General features: G+C 39.9%; 2 protein-coding genes across 2 annotated transcripts; one reads left to right on the top strand and one right to left on the bottom strand.

Annotated features, from left to right (window-relative positions):
- Positions 1–990: 990 nt before the first annotated feature.
- LOC107583979 (radial spoke head protein 9 homolog) lies at positions 991–6990 on the top strand. Its single transcript, XM_016270371.1, has 5 exons — positions 991–1414; positions 1755–1923; positions 3305–3434; positions 3983–4129; positions 6508–6990. Exons 1-5 carry the CDS (start codon positions 1155–1157, stop codon positions 6666–6668), a joined length of 867 nt encoding a protein of 288 aa, XP_016125857.1. The 5' UTR covers positions 991–1154; the 3' UTR covers positions 6669–6990.
- Positions 6991–7077: 87 nt separating this feature from the next.
- On the bottom strand, positions 7078–9388 carry mrps18a (mitochondrial ribosomal protein S18A). The gene is made up of 6 exons (XM_016270381.1): positions 9180–9388; positions 8460–8491; positions 8124–8228; positions 7910–8033; positions 7476–7551; positions 7078–7352 (listed from the first exon to the last, which is right to left on the bottom strand). Exons 1-6 carry the CDS (start codon positions 9313–9315, stop codon positions 7208–7210), a joined length of 618 nt encoding a protein of 205 aa, XP_016125867.1. The 5' UTR covers positions 9316–9388; the 3' UTR covers positions 7078–7207.
- Positions 9389–21433: the final 12045 nt, after the last annotated feature.

Raw genomic sequence — 21433 nt, 5'->3', positions numbered from 1 at the left:
GAGAATGAGAATGAGTTTTTATTGCCAGGTATGTTTACACATACGAGGAATTTGTTTTCGTGACAGAAGCTCCACAGTGTAACAGAATGACAGTGACAGAACAAAAACACAGATAATAAAAAATAGAAAAATAGAACAAGTAACTAAGGAATAAAAATATACAAATCGACAATTGTATGTACAGGTATATAACAATAGACAGTTGTATGTACAGGTATATTATGTGCAAATTGAAATGTAGACTGAGTGTGTGTGTTAGATAAATAAGTGTATGAGTGAATAAATAGTGTGTGTTCCACAGTTATTGTCAAGTGTTCTTGAGATGGATGGCCTGAGGGAAGAAACTGTTCCTGTGTCTGGTCGTTCTGGTGCTCAGAGCTCTGTAGCGTCGACCAGATGGCAACAGTTCAAAGAGGGAGTGTGCTGGATGTGAGGGGTCCAGAGTGATTCTGCCAGCCCTTTTGCTCACTCTGGATAAGTACAGTTCTTGGAGAGAAGGGAGGGTTGTACCAATGATTCGCTCAGCAGTCCGGACTACCCTCTGTAGTCTTCTGAGGTCAGATTTGGTAGCTGAGCTGAACCAGACAGTTATTGAAGTGCAGAGGACAGATTCAATAATGGCGGAGTAGAACTGTTTCAGCAGCTCCTGTGGCTGAATATAACAATATAACAACATTATAAACAATGTAAGGTTCGATTACACAAGATGAATATTTAAACACAACAACGAAACAAACATCGTCGACTTATAATCGGGAAAAAGTAAATAAACTTACATTCAATCACGCACATTAACACCTGAAGAAATGGCAGATCAAGCGGCTAGTGAAAGTGAAAGTAAATCGGAATAGCGGAAACTCACGTCAACTAGCGGCACACATTCATAATAAAAGTCCTTCCCCTATAAACATGCATAGGGCATTTAGAACAGTGTGTGAGTATTATGTGAGCAATGAACTAATATTCAGCTCTAGTGAGGTGTGTGTGTGTGTTAGAGAGTGAGCGAGAGAGAGAGATAGTTGCTATAACAACAGGCTGCTTGGTATTTTGTTTACCTTAGCAACCGCAGAGTAACTGGAGAGTGAGGCTGATTAGCTTGCTAGTGTCAGTTCTCTAATAAGCGAAGTAAATGCAAATCACTGAAGTACTCTTTTATGAATGAAAATGTGTTAATAAATAGCGTTGCGATGGACTTTGAGTCTTTGCATTACTCGTTGGATTTAGCCGCCGGTAATGGTTTGACTCTGAGCAGTGAGCTGACAGCCGCTCTTCAAACCTCGCTGGTCATTCTCAAGAGAAACTATAAATTCAGCCGGGTTTTGTTTTGGGGAAAGATTTTGGGGCTAAAATGTGACTATTTTATTGCTCAAGGAGTTGAAGAGGATGAAATGAAGAACAGAAAGTCTTTGTACAGGTAGGAAATCATGTTGCTTGTTTAGATAAGTGCTTGTCTACTCATTGTGATCATGTACAATGGCTAAATTAGAATCAGCAAAATATGACACATTATTGGTTTTATTACTCATTTCTGTTGGAAATGTAACCTTAATATGATGGTCATTGAAGTGAAAGTTCTAATTATTTCTTTAAAAAACAAAGTAGGCCTATAAATGTATTTTATACATTTATTTTATTAGTCAGTATTATTTGGAAAAACTGTGATATTCAATACCAATATCTGTTTAATCTTGTAAGTGAGTGATACAACATGTTCTGTCTCAAATTAATTTGCATAATGTTTTATCATTAAACAGTTTAAACTGCATGGATTGGCACCTGCTCCCCCTAGCCACTGAGTCCATGATTGCAGATGTGGCATTAGCAGCACAGGGGCGATTCACAGGTGACCCGTCCCATGAGTACGAGCACACAGAGATGCGCATTAAGGGAGAGGGGGATGATGCCACGGAGGAAGAGGTCACGGTGAGAGGAGGGGCGTTTGGGTTACACGACACAGATGGGACTATAACGAGCATGCAGCATTCTGGAAATAGGAAAGTAGATGGAAGAAAATGAACAAAAGCCCATCTTCTTTGGTTAATTTGGTATATCTGCACTTAAAGGGTTAGTTCACCCAAAAATGAAAATTAGGCTGCATTTTACTCACCCCCGAGGCATCCTAGGTGTATAGGACATTCTTCTTTCAGACGAATCCAGTCTGAATTATATTAAAAATGGTATTTGATCTTTCAAGCCCTATCATTGCAGTCAGCGGGTGTTGTATTGCTTCAGTCCAAAAGAAGTTAAATAAAAAGCGCCCATCTGTAAAAAAAGTGTCTCACACGGCTCCGGGGGGTGAACAAAGGCCTCCTGTAGCGAATCGATGCGTTTTTGTAAGAAAAATATCCATATTCCAAACGTAATAATCACTTGAATCTAGCTTGCGCTCACTGTTGTAAATGGAAGCAGTTCCGGGGGAATGACGTATGAGGTCAGCTCAGCTTTGAAACGCAGTGGAGAGATCAAAACAAAACAACGGTCAAGAATTAAAAGTACAAAACGAGGATTTGTAAAGAAGAATGTCAGAGGATTTCGATATAAGCCAAGAAGAGACTGGTTTTCCTTTGCTAAAGTAAGGAAACTTTGCTTCCTTTGCTCCTGTAAACAAACATTGGTTTTCATGAGACTCACCGGCGCATGTGCAACGCTGACCTCATACGTCATTCCCCCGGAACTGCTTCCATTTACAACAGTGAGCGCAAGCTAGATTCAAGTGATTATTACGTTTGGAATATGGATATTTTTCTTACAAAAACGCATCGATTCGCTATAGGAGGCCTTTCTTCATCCCCCGGAGCCGTGTGAGGCACTTTTATTTAATGCATGGGTGTTTTTTATTTAACTTCTTTTGGACTGAAGCAATGCAACACCCGCTGACTGCAATGATAGGGCTTGAAAGATCAAAGACAATTTTTAATATAACTTCGACTAGATTCGTCTGAAAGAAGAAAGTCATATACACCTAGGATGCCTCGGGGGTGAGTTAAACGCAGCCTAATTTAAATTTTGGGTGAACTAACCCTTTAAGAATCATAGCATGTTTGTCTTTATAAAATACAGATCTTGCTTTGTTGACCAATCTTTAATTTTTAGCAATCGAAGAGTCTAAACATTTCAAGAAAAATTGGAAACACACACAAAATGAATGTTATGTTTATGTGGCCGTGGTAATGTTTGGATGTAAAACAACTTATTATTTATTCGGTTTTCTGTTTATTCATGGTTTATAATGGAGTAAACATGGTAGATGGCAGGAGGCTTGTTGAATGTTTATGGAGTGGTTAACATGCCTCCGTTTCTGCAGGTGAAAGTGAATGAGGCAAGTAGATTGGCAACGACCGTTTCAAACATCGATAAAGATGTGTCTGTAATGCCACGTGGTGCATTTACCAAGAGCCCCTGCGGCAAAGTGCAGACAAACCGAAGCTTTGGAGGTACAGTATGCTTACAGCCAAACTCCTAGCAGTTCACAAGTGTTTGTATATGTTTTCCACCGGCAATCAGATGCAGCTGTGTGAGTATAAAACTAAAGTCTGTATGTTTCCATTTCCTTGTAAAATGTAATCCATTTCAGTTCTCTGAAAACACTTTCTTGTAATCAGTCTTCAGTTCATCTCGTTATGTTGTCATTTATTTGAATTGTCAGACCCTAGATCTGTTTAAATTTTGTACACATGATTAGGGTGACCATAAGTCCTCTATTTCCTAATTGCCAAAAATGTCCAGGTTTTTTCTTTGTTTCTCAATTGACTTGCTCTCCACAGTCCTCATACATTATATGTACAGTATGAGCAATTGCATTGCTTTGACCATTCTCTGTAAGATCCCACCTTCTTGCTCACCATGATTGGTCAGTTATGTACAATAGGAAGAACAATAGGAAAACAAAGCAAAAACCTGAACATTTTAGGCAATTTAGAAATCCCGGCCAGGACATGTCCGGGAAAAAGAGGACGTATGGTCACCCTAAACTTGATCGCAGGTCTAGATCCCGTTGAGGCTGTGAAACCGCACAACTATCTGCACTTCCGTGAACCGGTTAACCTGAAAAAGAAGTCCATCTTGGAAATGTCTCACCTGAACCCTGTTATTGACTTTCTAGATCCTTTGAGCGAGGATGTTCCCAAAGGTAATTAAAAGGAATGATCTTTCATTATCTTTCTCCATGATGATTTATTCTTGATGTGGTTTTATTTCCAGTCACATTACTGTTTCTGAAGGTACTGTGGGAGTCTCCAGCTCCCACCCTCTAGTCTTGTAATGAAATGTTTGAAATGATGTCGGACCCCTCTTTTGCTATAGACATTATAATTCAAAGGTGAACAACCATACATTCCAAAAAATGATGCTGACATGCAAATTGCATTTAGGAAGTCTTAATAGTGGTTGGAAATATGAGGAGGGTGTAAAAACCCTTCTGCAAGGCATCCCATGATCCCTGTAGCTGGATTTCCCTGGGTTAATGACAGATATGATTTGGCAGCTGCCTAAGGCAGAGCGAAAGCCAAGGAGACATCTGGGGTGTTGTTCTGCAAACTATGATCCCATTGTTCTCTTTTCTTTCTGGGAAGATCTCTTTTCTTTCAAAGAAGCGTTTGGGATTGCCATTTTCTACAAAAAACGATAAATCTCCCACTCGTATATCTTGGTGTGTCTTCTCGCCATGTTTGTCAGTTGGGAGTGAACTGAACAAAACAGTTATTCAGAAAGCTATTCGTCTGTTGTCGTTCCCCACAATTCAAGTCAGACATAAGCTTGCTGAAAGGTATTCATCAAGCACGCTTCATGAAGCATTACCCATCGCTTGCCTACAGGCTACAGACCACTACTGATTGTTTAACATTGAATTCCTCAAGGAATATCTGGTTCTGCTGATCCTGAATCTTAACCAGATGGAATCTGACTTGTTTTAACATACAGAGCAAAGCAATAGAGCATCACTTTGAGCCTCGACATTTACTGAAAACGTGGTTTGTGACTCTTGCATAAGAGCGTTTATTGCAAAATTAAGAGTGACCTTCCTGTTGAATGCGACCTTGAAGTGTAAAGATGGAGAAGTCAATGACTCATCAAAGACTGTAAATTCTAGCATTTCCTCACTGGGAATATTGTTATTAGTCTCTGATTTAGAAGGCAAATGGCTCTTTGTTGTTTCTCAGTAGAGTCTGAAGGCACAGTCGACTTACTGGACACATGCCCAGACTTTTAAGTGTGGTAGAAACATCTCAGCTGTTTCATTAAAGGAGGTGATCTGTCCTTATTTCTCTCTCTAAGGGATGGCTTCTAACCTCAGGCAACACTAGGCTAAGTTGATTTGTTTTGCCTGAAAAAGTAGAGCAGGTCTCAAACAGAGGGCATTTACCCACCCTGCGTAACAGTTTCTTCCTTTTCCCCTTGACCAATCAGGTGGAAAAAACCCAATCCCCTCTCAAGAATTGCCAGAGGTGAACAGGTTCATCTGGACGCCTCAAATAGTGGGTAGAGAATACTGGGAATGGCCGGTCATATTAACTGCCACCCCCCCTTCGGCTTCACTCAGGTTTCCTTGAATGTGGCCTGGACAAGGAAAAAGTAGGGAGATTTCCCAAGAACTTGGAAAGGCAGAAAATATTGTATAAACGCATGACTTTTAAGCCAAATATCACTGGAAGAAATGGAGGGAAATGGTTTCGTTCAGTGTTGATGGAAGCAATTTATTTGATTTGCCAGTCTTATTTAATATTACATCTTTCAGACGAGAAAATTTAATTACAGCATATTATCCTCAAAAGCTTTTCTAATTAGTGAGCGCTCTATAGAACTGCTGTAAAGTCACAATGAACATTTTTGAGTGTTTTAGGGAGAGTCACGGGTTCGAGTCTCGGGTCCGGCAGGGATTGTAGGTGGGTGGAGTGAATATCCAGTGCTCTCTCCATCATCAATACTACGACTGAGGTGAGACCTTTGAGCAAGGCACCAAACCCCCAACTGCTCCCCGGGCGCCGCAGCATTGGCTGCCCACTGCTCTGAGTGTGTGTGTTTGTTCACTACTCGCTGTGTGTGCACTTGGATGGGTTAAATGCAGAGCACAAATTCCAAGTATGGGACACCATACTTGGCCACACGTCACGTCCTTTCCTAGCAGTTAAATGTTCAGTGCTGCAATTCAAACGGACTTCACTGGCATTGAGCTTTGCGGTACTGGGCGCAAGCCAATGCCAGCAGCTGGATACAGGGGCCACCCAGACAGACAGACCCCAGAGCGCCTCTTCTTTATACACCACTGCGATAATAGTCATCCATAACAGAGCCAACTTTCTGTCACACGACTTTCTTCTCCAGACTTTACTTTGCATCTGTCACACCATCACAGTCTGGATTCTGTCAGTGGTTATGTGTAATGGTTGAAAATTCAGGTTCAGTTTATACAAAATGCTTTTTGCCTTCTCTTTCCTCTGTGATCTTGCACAGTAGGATAATTCTAGTCTTTTTCTTGTCATTTTTGCATACTGTGTGTTCTTCATGCAGGGTCATGGTGCCTCCAGCTTGAGCGGGGCAGCACTGTGTGTGTATTACGCAGTTTGCTCTGGCTGGGTCTCACCTTCTTCCACGTTCCCCAGACCCCTCAGCATGGCCACATCTACATGGGAGACGGACTTATGAACCTTGACCTGCCCTTCATGTTATAGCAGCCAAAAGTACTTTTGAAGACGGAACATTTTGCTACATTTTGAAGACAGCAAAAGGCTTTAATCTCACTCGAAGTCTTAATGTGTTATCAACTCTGTGATTTACTTGCACTTTAATTTGCTTTCTGTTATTTAATTTCAGGAAAACATTAACATGTCAGCTTGTTTGGAAAGTTGAAGTTGCATTGGTGTTTCAACCTTTAAGGCAGTCACAAAAGTGTACCTTGGTTTTTCTCTGGCGCAAACATAGAAACGTCTGCAAGTGAGGTAAACATTTTGTTTGAAAATCTGCCTTTGCAATAATATAATTAATAATTTCTTCGAATCACATGGTGGAAAGCCAAATCAGAGGGCTGAACATACAGCTCTAGAGTTACATTACAGTGATCTCTGAATTTGCATCTTGATGTTTCAGTGCACACTGGTTCTCTCCCAGTCTCTTTGTGCAAGAGGCACCACGCAAAGGTGCAAATCCTTTGTCATAGATCCGCTCTGTCCCATGAAAGTCACTATTTAGATTGAGTAAACAGCTGTGTCCATCAGTGCTTTATGTACAGTGGTTTGGGGCTGTATCTGACGTTGTTTTTCAGGGCAGGATGTCCTACACTCATTCTCTTCTTACACCACTTCAGCCCTGTCTTGTAGATGGGCTTCACAGACTTCACAGAGTAACGCGTCAAATACCTGTAACACCATAAGAGACAGTCTGATTAGTGGGAGGTACCTAATCTAAAAAAATAAATAAAAATGGCACATGAAAATAAGGCTCATCAAACATGTGACATTAACATTCTGAGGTGACTGTACCGGTTGAGAGGTGGGTTGGATTTAGGTTTTGGTACATGGCCTTCAGGTAAGGGGGGTTTATGATCTGGTAGGAGACCTGGAAAGAAATGAGGAGGAACTGGTTAAATTATCTTAGCTATTAATAAGTGCATCAAAACAGATAAGAGTAGCTGATGCATATACTTTTGCATTAATAATATATATATATATATATATATATATATAATTGATAAATAATTAATATATATTTTTTATTATTTTAAATTATAACATATAGTTAGTTAATATGAGATTTAAAATGCTGAATAAATGCTGCATTCATAATCATTCTAAAAAAGACAATCAACAGAATGTGGTTTAAAACATTTTTAGATGTTGTATTGCATTGATTTAATTGAAGCTGAGCAACACTGAGCACCTTCATACAACCTAAACATCAGAAAGTTCCAACTCACCAGCACGATGGGCCATCTGCATACAAATTACTATCTTGGTATGTTCCTGAGCACAGAGGCCTGTAATGCGCCGGGGGAGCATCCCGCCGTCTGAACGAATGAACTGACTGAGTAACAGCACGTCCTGAATCAACAATGAGAGTGAGAGAGAGAAGTCTTAAAGATAACGAGATAAAGATAATGGTGCACAGAGTCATCACGTGTGAGCACTTACGGTGTAGTTGTACTTGTTTTGTAGGTTCCATCTGTAGATGGGACAGGAAGCTGTGGGGTTGGGAGGCTGTGGTCGCTCAGATGTAGGATCTGTAACTCCCTCTATCTGATAAAAATGTGGAAAAAAAGCATTATTTATTATAGTATTGTATAGTATCAAGCTGAAGTGAGACTAACACAATTGCTGGTTAATTGCATCTCTTATGAGACAGATGATACAGGTGAGTTATTGGTCTATACTGGATGCTCAAGAAAGAACTGTCCTTACAGAATATTGTTTGACTACATGACTAATTCCTTTCTAAAATGTACATGTGAAAGAGAAGGTGTAACTTACAACTGTCATTTTGCCATCTTTCTTCTCCACCACTGTAAAACACACAACATGCACAATGATTTCAGACACTCTCTAATGTAAACATGCACAGGGACACAGAAGTGAAAAAAATAAAATATGAAACCAAAATATAAAATATTATAAATATTATACAATTTAAAACTGTTGTAAAAAGTATTATTATTTTGTACATCAGTGTATTACTTTAATGACAACATGCACTGAAGCTGGCATGAACGCCACAAGTTTGTGCAAAACCATCTGACTAATGACACATTTCATTTTTGATTAGTAACATTTTAAAATGTGTGTAGAATGTTAAATATAGACGTTATAACACGTCTGAACATTTTCAATGAAATGTAAGAGAATTAAAGGTAACACTTTACTTTAAGGTGTCCTTGTTACGTTACATGTACTTATTATCATAATAACAATAAATTATGCATTATTACATGCAAATAACCCTAAGCCAAACCCTAACCATAGCCCTTATAGTAAGTACCTGTACTTAATTATTACTCAGTACTTAAATGTATAATTACACTGTAACAAGGACACCTTCGAATAAAGTGTAACCGAATTAAATGTTCTATTACGTCCCAGATTTTCAAATTGCACTCAGATATATAATATAATATATAAACGTTCGATAACAGTTCTGACATGAAGAAGACGATGCTGTGCAGATGTCCTGAAATCAAACTCCAGTAAACTCACCATGTCTAAGTCCGCGACACGGCGCACTCCCCAGAAACGAGAGCTGTGTCCTCTGAAACAAACCCTTGCTGCAGAGATCGCTCTGAACGGACCTCAGCGCTGTCCTTGCGGACTGCAGAACACAGCGCGCCGCCATGCTTTCGCTCTCTGACACTCACTTCCTGGTTGATTACGTATTTCCGCCTCCTTGTGAAAGATGCGCGAGGCGAGGATGTCTGTTATTGTGGCGGTCAGTCAGTAACAGGGTTTATTACTGACCGGTGACAAAGATTAAGAATGACGTTAAACCCTGCTCAATTTCACCAGGTTTTGTTTTTCACGTACACTATATCTCAATTTACAGGTAAATATAAGCACACTTCCACTCAAAAGGTGAGTTTTGTAAGTGTGACATTGATTGACATGTTAGAGATTGCATATTGGCTAATAGTTACTGAAAGTAATAACAAATAGCTACTTATTAATTTCATATAGTCTTGATGTGTCATATTTTAATGTAACGTTACATAAACTCATTGTGCCATTTTTTCCCAATATATTCACCTTAGTTAAGAAAGTGCATCTAATGCAAATGTGTTATGGCATTTTTCCCCCAAAAGTCTCCAGATTTAGAAGAGGTAGTCCTATGTAATATATATTTTGCAGTCATTGTGTTGAGCAACTGGTGTGCATATATGAATTAGTGGAACACAATGAATGCATTTACGGATGTAACAGCACTCTTGTGATGCAAGGTTACATTTCTTAGATGAAAATGAGATCTAACCCTTTTGAACTAACCTTGTGCATCCTGGATTTTTAATTTCGCAACAGTTTATGACTTCATGCTTATCATGAATGCAGTGGAGGCTGCTCTGTAAGGGCTGTACAATAACAGACATTTGCCTCAATTACATATCTTATCTACTATCTTCACTAGCTCCACAAGAAGCAAGATAATTCAAAGAAATGAACAACCGAAGGGGAAGAATGCAGTCATTTTATCTGACTGTACAAGGTATCTTCTATTGTACTGTGATTTATATTGACTGCCGTTTGTTCACAATGTTCACATTGTGGTGATGCGGGGATTTGTTTTACTATCAGACACTGATCTTGGACTTTTCTCATGTCACTGTTACCAACTTACCATATATATGAAACTGTACCTGCATAACTAGAGTTTAACTTAAGTCACAGCATCTAAATGAAAGATGTAATTTCACTTTATCATTCTATGAAGTTTGATATAGACACTTTGAAATTGATCTACAGTATAGCTTCCATTGTCACGAAGAATCTCCCATCAATTTAAAAATTATACTGGAAACAATTGTGTCACTGAACATTGCTTTTTAATATGAATCCTTTTCATAAATCACATTCATCTGAATCCGCCGGAGCAGAAAGATAGGACTCGGGTTGCAGTTTTAGTTATGAGCCAAGACTTCACTCTAAATTTATGAGGACTTGTGGTCTGTTAATGCTTTCTTCCAGATGTTTCCAGATTTTCACAGTGTGTAAAATCCATTGATTTGTGCAATTAGAGAGGGAAATAACATTGAATATATCCACACTGTCTTGATGGAAAATGACATAGTAAATAAACGTATAATTTGTGTTGATATGAGACATTTTTTAGACATTAAGCCTGAAGTGGTGTTTTGTTTCAAGTACTCTTTAGTAGTAAAACAACAATATAGACAAGTTGTGAAAATTGCCAGCTGCTTTTGCGAAAAATGAGATGCAGGTGTTTTTTTTTTGTTTGTTTTTTTGTGATAGTAGATTATTTTCTTACCCTCTATGTCCCTTATGTAAACACTTTCAGAAAACATGCAGATTAGAAAAACACAAAGAGACAGTCATTGTGTGACTATGCCTGTGGATGTTACATGTATTGACATCAAGTTTTCATTTTGTTGAGCTTTCTTTTGAGCTGAATTGTGTTAGTTAAAAAGAGAAAGAAAAGGCAATCTTGCCGGTGGTAGGTGATAAAAAGGCTCGCAGATTTGGTCAACTCCATGTACCCTTACAAAAGAAGGCCTTTTTATGAGTTGGTAAAGTTACGTAAAAAGCCTTCCCATTCATCTAAGGGAAACGAGAATGCCCGACCACCTTATGGTGGTCCTTGGCAATTATCTCAATGGCACTGATGGAAATAGATGTTAACACGGTCGTTTCTTTAGTGAACAAGCACATAAATTCACACGGATAGTTATTGGCCTTTACACTGGCGCCCCTTGGATCTGGTGGGTCTTTTGAATTTCTGCCAGCTTCGCGAAAATGATTGGTGTGTTGAATAACAGGCTCCTCTTGTACTTTCACACAAAACCAGTCGATCAGAGAGCTCTTATGGCGTAGTTGAAGGCCTCTGATTGTTATTGTGTCTGTCCCTCTTGATTCACAGATATAAGTGATGTAGTTTATCCCTGAAAGAGGGCACAATGTCTTAAAAATAGAAGAGACCGCAGGCAGAGACTTTTAGTTTCACATATGACATCATATGTTGGCAGCAGAATGTGAGGGAAATGGTGGGAAACCCTTTCCATGAACCTCAAATGCTGTTTCAATGAGAGGAACCTTTTGAAAACCATTTGTGACTGAAATGTTGTTGTTTAATAATACTTTTGGCACTCAAGATTCTGTGCTGAGTCCTGAGGATATTATTGTGTCTGTAACAGTAATGTAATCCGTATCGACACTTAGTTCCGTTAATCTTGGACTTGACCCAGAATTCAAGTGCAGTTGTCAAAAAATGCGCCTATTTTTGGATTTAGAAAGTAATGGGGTTTCTTGTATTTTGTGTGTGTGCATGTGTTTGTCGTGCTGCACAAAGCAGGCTTCATTTCTCCAAACTCATTCCTTTGGTCATCAACACTTCAGTGGTCACGTTTCCTAACAAAAGTGCTGTGCAAAAATGGCATTTAAAGTGTATAGCCACCTTCTCATGGGCTTTGATATTCAAATGCAACATGGACCTCCCTAAATAGCAGCTAATCTGAGTGTGGAGTAAATCAGATCACTTTCAGAAGATGAAAAGAGTGCTTCTGACATCCCCACATACAAAGATGGAGGACAATGGCTCCATGTTGATTCAGTGTCACAGTGAGAATTTATGTGTGCACGCAGGAGGTTAGCACCACTGAAACATGTAGGGGGTGATGAGCATGACTTCAGGAAGAGCCATGTAGAGGTCACAGCCAATATAGGAGTGCTGATGCAGACAGTAACATTGCCTGAGGAAAATCTTCATTTTCCTGTGCTGTGTTCATAGACTAATTATCCTTTGAAAGATTAGATATGAATGCTAAGTGTCGTTGACTCACTGTTTGTGGATTGTTTGAACTGAAGCTAGTAAAAATCAGTGCAGATTGTATAATTGTTCTCATGCAGGCTCATTGTCTGACTTGGTATTGGCCCGAGTTGAAAAGCCTCTCTAATTCAATTAGCGCAGAGAGGTTTTGCTGCCGTAAGTGAATTGCGAAATTTGAAAACAGACCATCATTAGTTCCATTTTTCTTGAATTAGTTTGAAACCAGACCTAAGTGCTTTGCAAACGCACACTTTGACTACACTAGCATGCGTATATGTAAACATGTAAACGAACGCTTTTTACATTCAGTATTACACAAACTCAAACAGTGTCTGATCACAGACCTCATTCATCAGAAAAAGCCTTTCCTGCTTCCCTGCTTGTCTGAATCCAGATAGAGTGATACATGAATGATGGCATTCATAATATCCACAATGTGTATTCACGGCCCCCTGTCCGATCAGAAATCTGGGATATATCGCACTGCCAGCGACGTGAAATTTCACCCATCCGCACAGCAACAAATGTCTCTCTTTCATCCTTTCTCTGCCTCCCTTCCTCACACCCTCCCTCCCTGGCCTTGCTCTCCTTCTCGCTCTCTCTCTTTTCCTCATTCCCTTTCTTCTCTGCTCCCACACTGAAGCCAGGCGGCTGGAGAGGCTCTGGGTGTACGTGCAGAGTGGCAGAGGCTCTACTCAAAGAATCAATGTGCTTTTGGAAAAGCCTCAGGAGATTCAGGCCTCTCCATGTCCCCGTTCTTTCTCTTTGGGCCCAGACTCTTCACATCCGCCATATTCTATCCTCATGTGCCCTTTTCATTCTCTCACTTCCTCTCTCTTTCTCCTTTCAGTCTATCTCTCTCTCCATCTTTCTCTGGTTCAGTGAAATATATGTGTACGCTTTGTCCCCATTAGCGCTAATGTCATGCAAGACGCATCCCAGTCAACACAATGACCGATAGACTCCTAAGAGCTTGTGGTGCAGGAAAGGAAACATTCAGCTTTTTTGTCTTTTCCACTTTGTTTAGTTGAGTCACAATGTTTGTTCTCTATTCTACTCTGCGTACAGTTTATGTCTTTGACCTCACTTTTGTTTTTTCAGTTATCTGATTGTGCCTTGTCCATTTGCAGTGTTTCTGGTCTAGAACCACCAACATGTGCAGACAGTAATCCAAATGTCTGTCTATCCAAATGTAAGTTGGCCATTAATCAGACACGCAGTTATGCACAGGAATATCCCATTTATTTAGACTAAGACTAAGCTCAAACAATGCTGAATGTATTCCAGATAACTCATGTCAAACTGCCAAATCCAATATCTACAGGTAGTTCTTCCACAGAAGTGCTCTTTGTAGTAGCTTGGTACTTTGCAAAAATAACTTTTTGTTTTCCCAGCAGACCAGTAAAAGCATTTGCACGCCGACTCTGCTCTGTGTAGCAGAGCCAGTCAGACCAGAGCTTGATAATTAAAGAAAGAGCTTGCCATTTTTGTGTGCAATATGCACCAGATGGTAAGTGACCTCTGGGTGGTCGGTCGATAAAACAGAAATTAGATTGTTGCTGAATAACTCTTAAAATGAACATGATTTTGTGACTTGTGTCCACCTTTGTTTTTCCCATCATAGTTTGACCTTTTCTCGCTTTTCTCGCTTCCACTCAGGTGGATACCATGGGACTTTCAGTGGCTCTTGTAAACAAATCAGCTAGCTTAAGCTCATTCTGAGCAAAGAAATAGTACATGCGTAGTTGTTAATATACACATTTTTGCAGTTGTACTCACATTAACCACAATGTATACTAATGCTTAAATCTAAACATACAGATGTTTTTACAAAAAAAAGTGAAGCTTGACCCACATAACCATGCTTCTTCTATAACACACGCCAGTTCTCTCTAAAATAAGTTGGAGAGTCAGCCATATTTCATTTTAATTAAAACCTGACGCTGAAAAAGGAGGTGTAGCATATATCACGTTTCATTTACTCTCTCTTTTGCACAAATATACTTAGACTCAAGCTTTGAAATATAAATACAGTAGGTGTTTGTTTGAGCTGCGATCCACGTGACGCACCCCATGACAAATGTGCCTTTCAGAGGAAATGACCACCTGCCATAAGATGACATCACTGTCCTCCACTCACTATCACTATCGGTCTTGTTCTCCTGTTGAATTATTTACATGATCATTTGCTCATTATGATCCACCCACTGCCGCTGGGAAGCTGTCAGTAATATATATGCATGGTTGCCCTGAGTATTTTAGACATTTGAGCAGTGCTACACATATTGCATTAGAAAAAAAAGATGTACAGATAGTACATCTGCAAACAAATAATGCCAGTCATTTTTACAGAATTAGACTGTAGCTTATGTGTCTAAATACTCTTCAGGTTTATAGACCTGCTGTGGAAACCTCAAGTCTCTTTACCTGTTACCGTTGTGCTTAAACTGTCCAATAGGTGGTAGTATAATTGTTAGAGATAAAGCTTGTGCTAAGTTGAGATAATCTTTTAACAGTCTGCAGATCCACGTGGACTGGGAGATGAGCCAGATAGGAGACATTAGAGCAAAAAACTGAATATAAATAAATGGGGATCTGCCATTGTATAATATTTTTGAATTAATCCAAAATACCTATTATTCTAAATGACCTTATAGGAGAACTAGACCTGTAAAACTATTAAGTAACCATGAATGTCTTCAGCACTAGGGGAGTTAGTGATGCTAGTCTGGAAAGTATGTGCTTAGATAAGAAATGTTCCTGTTGACAGACGAAATGTAAGACTTTATTAATGCATCATTGTTTTTGTTATCAAAATGACCTTCATTAGCCCCCAATTTATCATTCTTGAGTCAACACAATGAAAAACAATTCTAGAAACAGTCTACAGTTTGTAAGTTTGAAGGACACTCCATTCACATACTTACAGCGCATTGTATGTGTCTAAGGTGGAATTCTGTGAAAAACCCCTGTGCTCTGTTCACCTCTCAGTTGGGGGTCATTCACTGCCAAAGACTTGAGACTGTCTCCTCCAGCCTCCCTGTAAGTGTAGAGAGGAAAAGCAGGTAGTCAAGAGCTTCTTTAGTCTGAAGTATATGCCTAATTAGAAGACGCACTCTTATGAAAAAGCGAAAACAAGGAAATAGGCTGCAAAGGTCAGAAACCTAGGATATTCTATAACCTAGGATACCTAGGATATTCTTCACTATTGTTTGTCATTTCATAGTTTTGTGTTTGTGTGAATCAATCTTATAAGACACCTATGAAACATGAATGAATGCATAATACTGAGAAGTGTAACTGTATGTGTCACTAGTCATCCGAGCATGACATCAATGCATGCTCACCTTTTATAACCTTTTAACTGCTGAGTGAAAATAACGAGTCCTCACAGCAAGGAATAGCACTGAGTGAATTCTCAGGTATCCTATGAGCATCATATGCTAAATTTCAATTGGTAGCATCCTGATATGGCTCATATGTTCTGTTCATTCATGAGTTTGTGGACAAACTGCACTGATATTGATCCTGATATTGTGTTACATGCAGCATAATGTAGTTATTAAGACCAACTGCAGCAGACCAAGGTTAATTGTCCAAAGAGAACATGTTCCTTTGTTTACATCTGTTAGAATGGTAGATTGAAGAGTAACTTTTGAGGTTCCCTGGGCCAGAGTTTTAGTATGCCACCTGTTCAGTGTTTTTCTTTCAGTCATTGTGCAATTCTTCTTTTTTTAACTGCTCCTTTGGCTCAGAATAGGATTTTTGTTCCTGCATCATCTATGTACCATTCGATTTTAGCCAGGATTCTGTGGGAAGGTACTCACCACACATTGTTTATTTTCAGAGTTAACCTCATGTTTTAAACCTTTTCATTTTTTGCTTTGTTCGAAGATGTTTTTGCTAATATTTAGTTTGAAGCACTGAGGGAACACTGACACTGAAGTGAACCCTACTGTGTTCGGTCTGTGAGGTTTGTTTAGCTGCTTTTGAGGTAGAGGCACAAGTGTTTGGTTTTTCCGTTCTTGCATACTGCCTCCTAAGGATTTCTATCCATCCAAGTAAAGACCCCGATATACTTCAAACGAAATCGAAGAACGAACTGAAATGATGTCATTTCGAACAAAATCGGGTTCGAAAACAGCTCACCAAAGCGAACTTTTTGGGGGAGTTCGTTTTACCTCCTAAACACCTTTGAGCTACCATTGGTCCGTGGGGATTACGCAGTCGGTGGTGTGTTCTGGAACTCCGCCTTCTTTGACGTTACTTTTCTTGGCCAGACAGGAGAACACATCTCCGCGACTATCTTGCGGGCTGTGCACGGTTCAATCTTGAATGTTTCAGCCACACTTTGTTGCGTGGCCCCACAAGCTAGTACTCGGAGGGTCAAGGCCAGTCTCTCCGTAGTGGAAATCTGTGTCCTGTGCGTTTTTGCATGTTTCACATATGGCGATACCCTTTTCAAGAGATCGGCAAACCACGTGGCGCACATTCTGAAGTATGAAAAATCTGTGAGCAGATTCCTCATCTGTGCTCCGTATTTGCTGAATAAAAAGGGCTAACTCACCATCATTCTTTCTGTTTTCGTTAAGTGGACGCACATACATCTACGTTGCTTGTTCTTGTTCTTTTTCTTTGCCATTGAATAGATCAATGCTACTGCCAGATGTTTACGAAACTGTTCTTCTCTCACAGCCGCCATCGTTGTTGTGTTTAGGGGGTACACGCGGGCGTTGTGACACATGTTTACAACCCCGCCTCCAGCAGCGCGGGGGTGTCGGAATGTTCGAAAACAGTATACCGTCGCTTAGCCTTTTCGAACTTCTTTTTGCCCTCAAACGAAGAACGAAAAATAACTTTGTTTGAAGTATATCGGGGCCTTAAAGCCCAGCTGAAGCAGAACATTTTCAAAAAGGCCTGGATGCTGCCAGGCGGGTTGGTATCATGCTGCTTGAAGAATCTCTATTATGTTTTCTTTTTCGCTTTGGCAAGTGGAAACTAACACTCCTGGTCATGCATCACTCCCTGGAGAAGGACTATCCCGTATTTTATGCTATTCTGCACTTATTGTCAAGTCAGCTGGAAGTAATAATGTAATTCTGTTTGTTTTGGACAAAGATCAATGGTGAGCATTTGTTTTTTAAGAGAATCTTGATTCTCGTTTGAGCAGGAAAGCCAGACCTTTAACGAAATGCATGAAGAAATATGTCAATATTGTGATTAATAAACCTCCTGAAGTTTCCTCATGGACTAAGGTGATGGATAACGAAAGCTGATTAGTTTTTACTGCAAATGTGATTGTCAACTCCTGCCAGTGGTTAGTGAGAGGGCAGATGTCAGGCCTCAATACATGTTCTGAGGCAGTGCATACCTGATTAATCAGCTTGTGAGGTAGCCAACTTGTATAATAGCTTTGGACTAGACTCCACTGTCCTCATAAGGATTCTGGCCATATTAACTTTAAGTTAATGAAAAAATAAGTTGTATTTGAAGTTGTAACCATGTGCAGACTTTCATTCACGCCCTTTTCTGTCTCTTTTCTTTAGACATCAGTGTTTTTGGTGGGTGGTGTAGGAGAACATTGCACATCAAAGCGATGAGCATGATCTAAAACTCCTGCACGCACATCTGCTTGAGCAACATGGGAGCAAATCCCACAGTAGATGGGAAAATTTTGATGGGTGTGAAAGAACTTAAATCTAAATTTCATCATGCATCTACATAACATAAAATCCACTTTACGTGAGTCTCTTCATGAGCAGTTGTTTGGACTTTGCCAGTGAGTGGACCAAATTAAAACTCTGACCTTAAGATTTATTTTTCCATAACAAGCACTAAAACACCCCCCAATGCTCAACCCTCAAGAGCAGATGGAAGAACGGATGCTTGACACAACACCAAGATGAAATTGTGTCTAAGAAGGGATGCCTCTTATTGTTGCATCTGTTTCTGATCTGTGTTTTTTTCCATGGCATGTTAGCCTGACAGGAAGTACTTGGCAGACAAAAAGAGACAGTTTTTCAGAACCATAAGGCATGGCGCTAGATATCAATGCTACTGCCAGATGTTTACGAAACTGTTCTTCTCTCACAGCCGCCATCGTTGTTGTGTTTAGGGGGTACACGCGGGCGTTGTGACACATGTTTACAACCCCGCCTCCAGCAGCGCGGGGGTGTCGGAATGTTCGAAAACAGTATACCGTCGCTTAGCCTTTTCGAACTTCTTTTTGCCCTCAAACGAAGAACGAAAAATAACTTTGTTTGAAGTATATCGGGGCCTTAAAGCCCAGCTGAAGCAGAACATTTTCAAAAAGGCCTGGATGCTGCCAGGCGGGTTGGTATCATGCTGCTTGAAGAATCTCTATTATGTTTTCTTTTTCGCTTTGGCAAGTGGAAACTAACACTCCTGGTCATGCATCACTCCCTGGAGAAGGACTATCCCGTATTTTATGCTATTCTGCACTTATTGTCAAGTCAGCTGGAAGTAATAATGTAATTCTGTTTGTTTTGGACAAAGATCAATGGTGAGCATTTGTTTTTTAAGAGAATCTTGATTCTCGTTTGAGCAGGAAAGCCAGACCTTTAACGAAATGCATGAAGAAATATGTCAATATTGTGATTAATAAACCTCCTGAAGTTTCCTCATGGACTAAGGTGATGGATAACGAAAGCTGATTAGTTTTTACTGCAAATGTGATTGTCAACTCCTGCCAGTGGTTAGTGAGAGGGCAGATGTCAGGCCTCAATACATGTTCTGAGGCAGTGCATACCTGATTAATCAGCTTGTGAGGTAGCCAACTTGTATAATAGCTTTGGACTAGACTCCACTGTCCTCATAAGGATTCTGGCCATATTAACTTTAAGTTAATGAAAAAATAAGTTGTATTTGAAGTTGTAACCATGTGCAGACTTTCATTCACGCCCTTTTCTGTCTCTTTTCTTTAGACATCAGTGTTTTTGGTGGGTGGTGTAGGAGAACATTGCACATCAAAGCGATGAGCATGATCTAAAACTCCTGCACGCACATCTGCTTGAGCAACATGGGAGCAAATCCCACAGTAGATGGGAAAATTTTGATGGGTGTGAAAGAACTTAAATCTAAATTTCATCATGCATCTACATAACATAAAATCCACTTTACGTGAGTCTCTTCATGAGCAGTTGTTTGGACTTTGCCAGTGAGTGGACCAAATTAAAACTCTGACCTTAAGATTTATTTTTCCATAACAAGCACTAAAACACCCCCCAATGCTCAACCCTCAAGAGCAGATGGAAGAACGGATGCTTGACACAACACCAAGATGAAATTGTGTCTAAGAAGGGATGCCTCTTATTGTTGCATCTGTTTCTGATCTGTGTTTTTTTCCATGGCATGTTAGCCTGACAGGAAGTACTTGGCAGACAAAAAGAGACAGTTTTTCAGAACCATAAGGCATGGCGCTAGATCTATTTTTGTAGGAACCAGTTTGCTCTAAACCAAGATAAACCCCTATTTAATGCTCCTCGTTTCCATTGCATCTGGACTAGACCTTGCAACATAATGTCATGAGCAAAGATTTAAGATCATATTATGAAGGAAAGCTGAATGAGTTTCTGGTTTATGTGATGGAATAGGTGGTTTAAGAGGTTATATACCAAAAAAAAAAAAATAGAAGAATGTAGCTGAGTACAAGGCTGCTTGCTACAAACTATAGCATATTACAGTGTGTTGGTGGTACAGAACTGTATTGCTACTGTGAGAGACAGTTTGACAAACCATCAGTTTCCACAGCTGTCCAAAAGTCCAAGAGAGACTTCCTCCGTTCACATGAAGCCTTCTTTCCTCCCATAAGCCTGACAGGCTGTTGATTACTATATAGGGCTCATATGTTAACTGGCTCCCCTACCGGGGTGAGTATGGATCTGATTAGGGGTAAGTGCGCTGAATAACCAGAAGCCTCAAGAGAGGTGGCTAATATAAAACAGACCTCTCTACAACACCAACAAATCATGAAGAGGCTTGTCTCTGTCCCCATGATACTGGACAAACATCTCTTCCTCAGAAAGCCCCACTGAGTCAACTTAACCTGCACTATTGATAAAGATTCTTCTTTTCTTCCCCACCTGAAGTAATATCTATATTACCTTAGGCTATGCTCTCTATGCAGTTAGAGGAGGCTTTAGATGCCAATAATAGGGAGTGTGTGAACTAGGATAAGTCCTGTGTGCTTTAGGGTTTGTTACCACAGTTATGGCCATCCCTGGAGATGTCTTTGGGAACTGGTGTTTGTTTGAGAGTTCTTTGGGAACTTTTAACATTTTTAATATGCCCAGTATAAAACCACTTAGGTGCTTGTTACTCTTAGAGCTGAAACCACCATACACAGTCCAGAGACTGTTCTATAGCCCGTAAATTATCTTAGAGGAACGTAGTCGATAAAGATTTAGCCGTAATACAGATTAATCTTTTGAGGAGTTTGGTTTAAGTCTTTATTAAGAATATATGTGGGCTAAACCCTACTTATCTTTATTATGGTGACCCTAAATAACCGTTTTTGTCTTTAACTTTTGATCTACCAAAGATTGTCTCTGAAGAAAGTGGAAAGCATGTCCAGATACGGATGAGGTTATCAGTGTTCATGCAATCATACTATCGCTAAATAACCTCAGTAAGTCTGAACCCCAGATCTGGGTTAACTTTACACTTGCACTGGATATGCTTGGATATTTCTCAGTTTCGCAGGTTTAACTTTTGGGAGTCTCAAGTTGCAACCACCTGTTTTCAAGACTATATGGCTTGGCTTTTCTTGCAGTCGTAATGGAAGCATAATGTCTCCTAATGAGACATCTCTGATTTGCCAGTGTAAACCTCTGTCAATCCCCATTGGTGTATCTTTGACTTAGCAATGAAGAGTGGCATTTAAGCATTAATTTGAGAAGACAAGTTGAAGCTTCCTAAAACCACAACCTCAGATATAAAAGAA

The sequence above is a fragment of the Sinocyclocheilus grahami genome, unplaced genomic scaffold (assembly GCF_001515645.1).
Source record: "Sinocyclocheilus grahami isolate Dianchi unplaced genomic scaffold, SAMN03320097.WGS_v1.1 scaffold56.1, whole genome shotgun sequence".
NCBI lineage: Eukaryota > Metazoa > Chordata > Actinopteri > Cypriniformes > Cyprinidae > Sinocyclocheilus > Sinocyclocheilus grahami.
The sequence above is the reverse complement of the archived record's forward strand: the minus strand, read 5'-3'. Positions and strand labels throughout refer to the sequence as shown.

Bases quoted from the DNA above. Each gene is read 5' to 3' on its own strand.
- LOC107583979 (XM_016270371.1), top strand. From the start codon at position 1,155: ATGAATGAAAATGTGTTAATAAATAGCGTTGCGATGGACTTTGAGTCT. The intron at 1,924-3,304 runs GTGAGAGGAGGG...CCGTTTCTGCAG, and splicing joins CCACGGAGGAAGAGGTCACG to GTGAAAGTGAATGAGGCAAG. The intron at 3,435-3,982 runs GTACAGTATGCT...ACTTGATCGCAG, and splicing joins GACAAACCGAAGCTTTGGAG to GTCTAGATCCCGTTGAGGCT.
- mrps18a (XM_016270381.1), bottom strand. From the start codon at position 9,315: ATGGCGGCGCGCTGTGTTCTGCAGTCCGCAAGGACAGCGCTGAGGTCC. The intron at 8,492-9,179 runs GTGAGTTTACTG...TGTGTTTTACAG, and splicing joins GTGTCGCGGACTTAGACATG to TGGTGGAGAAGAAAGATGGC. The intron at 7,552-7,909 runs GTGAGTTGGAAC...ATTTCTTTCCAG, and splicing joins GCAGATGGCCCATCGTGCTG to GTCTCCTACCAGATCATAAA.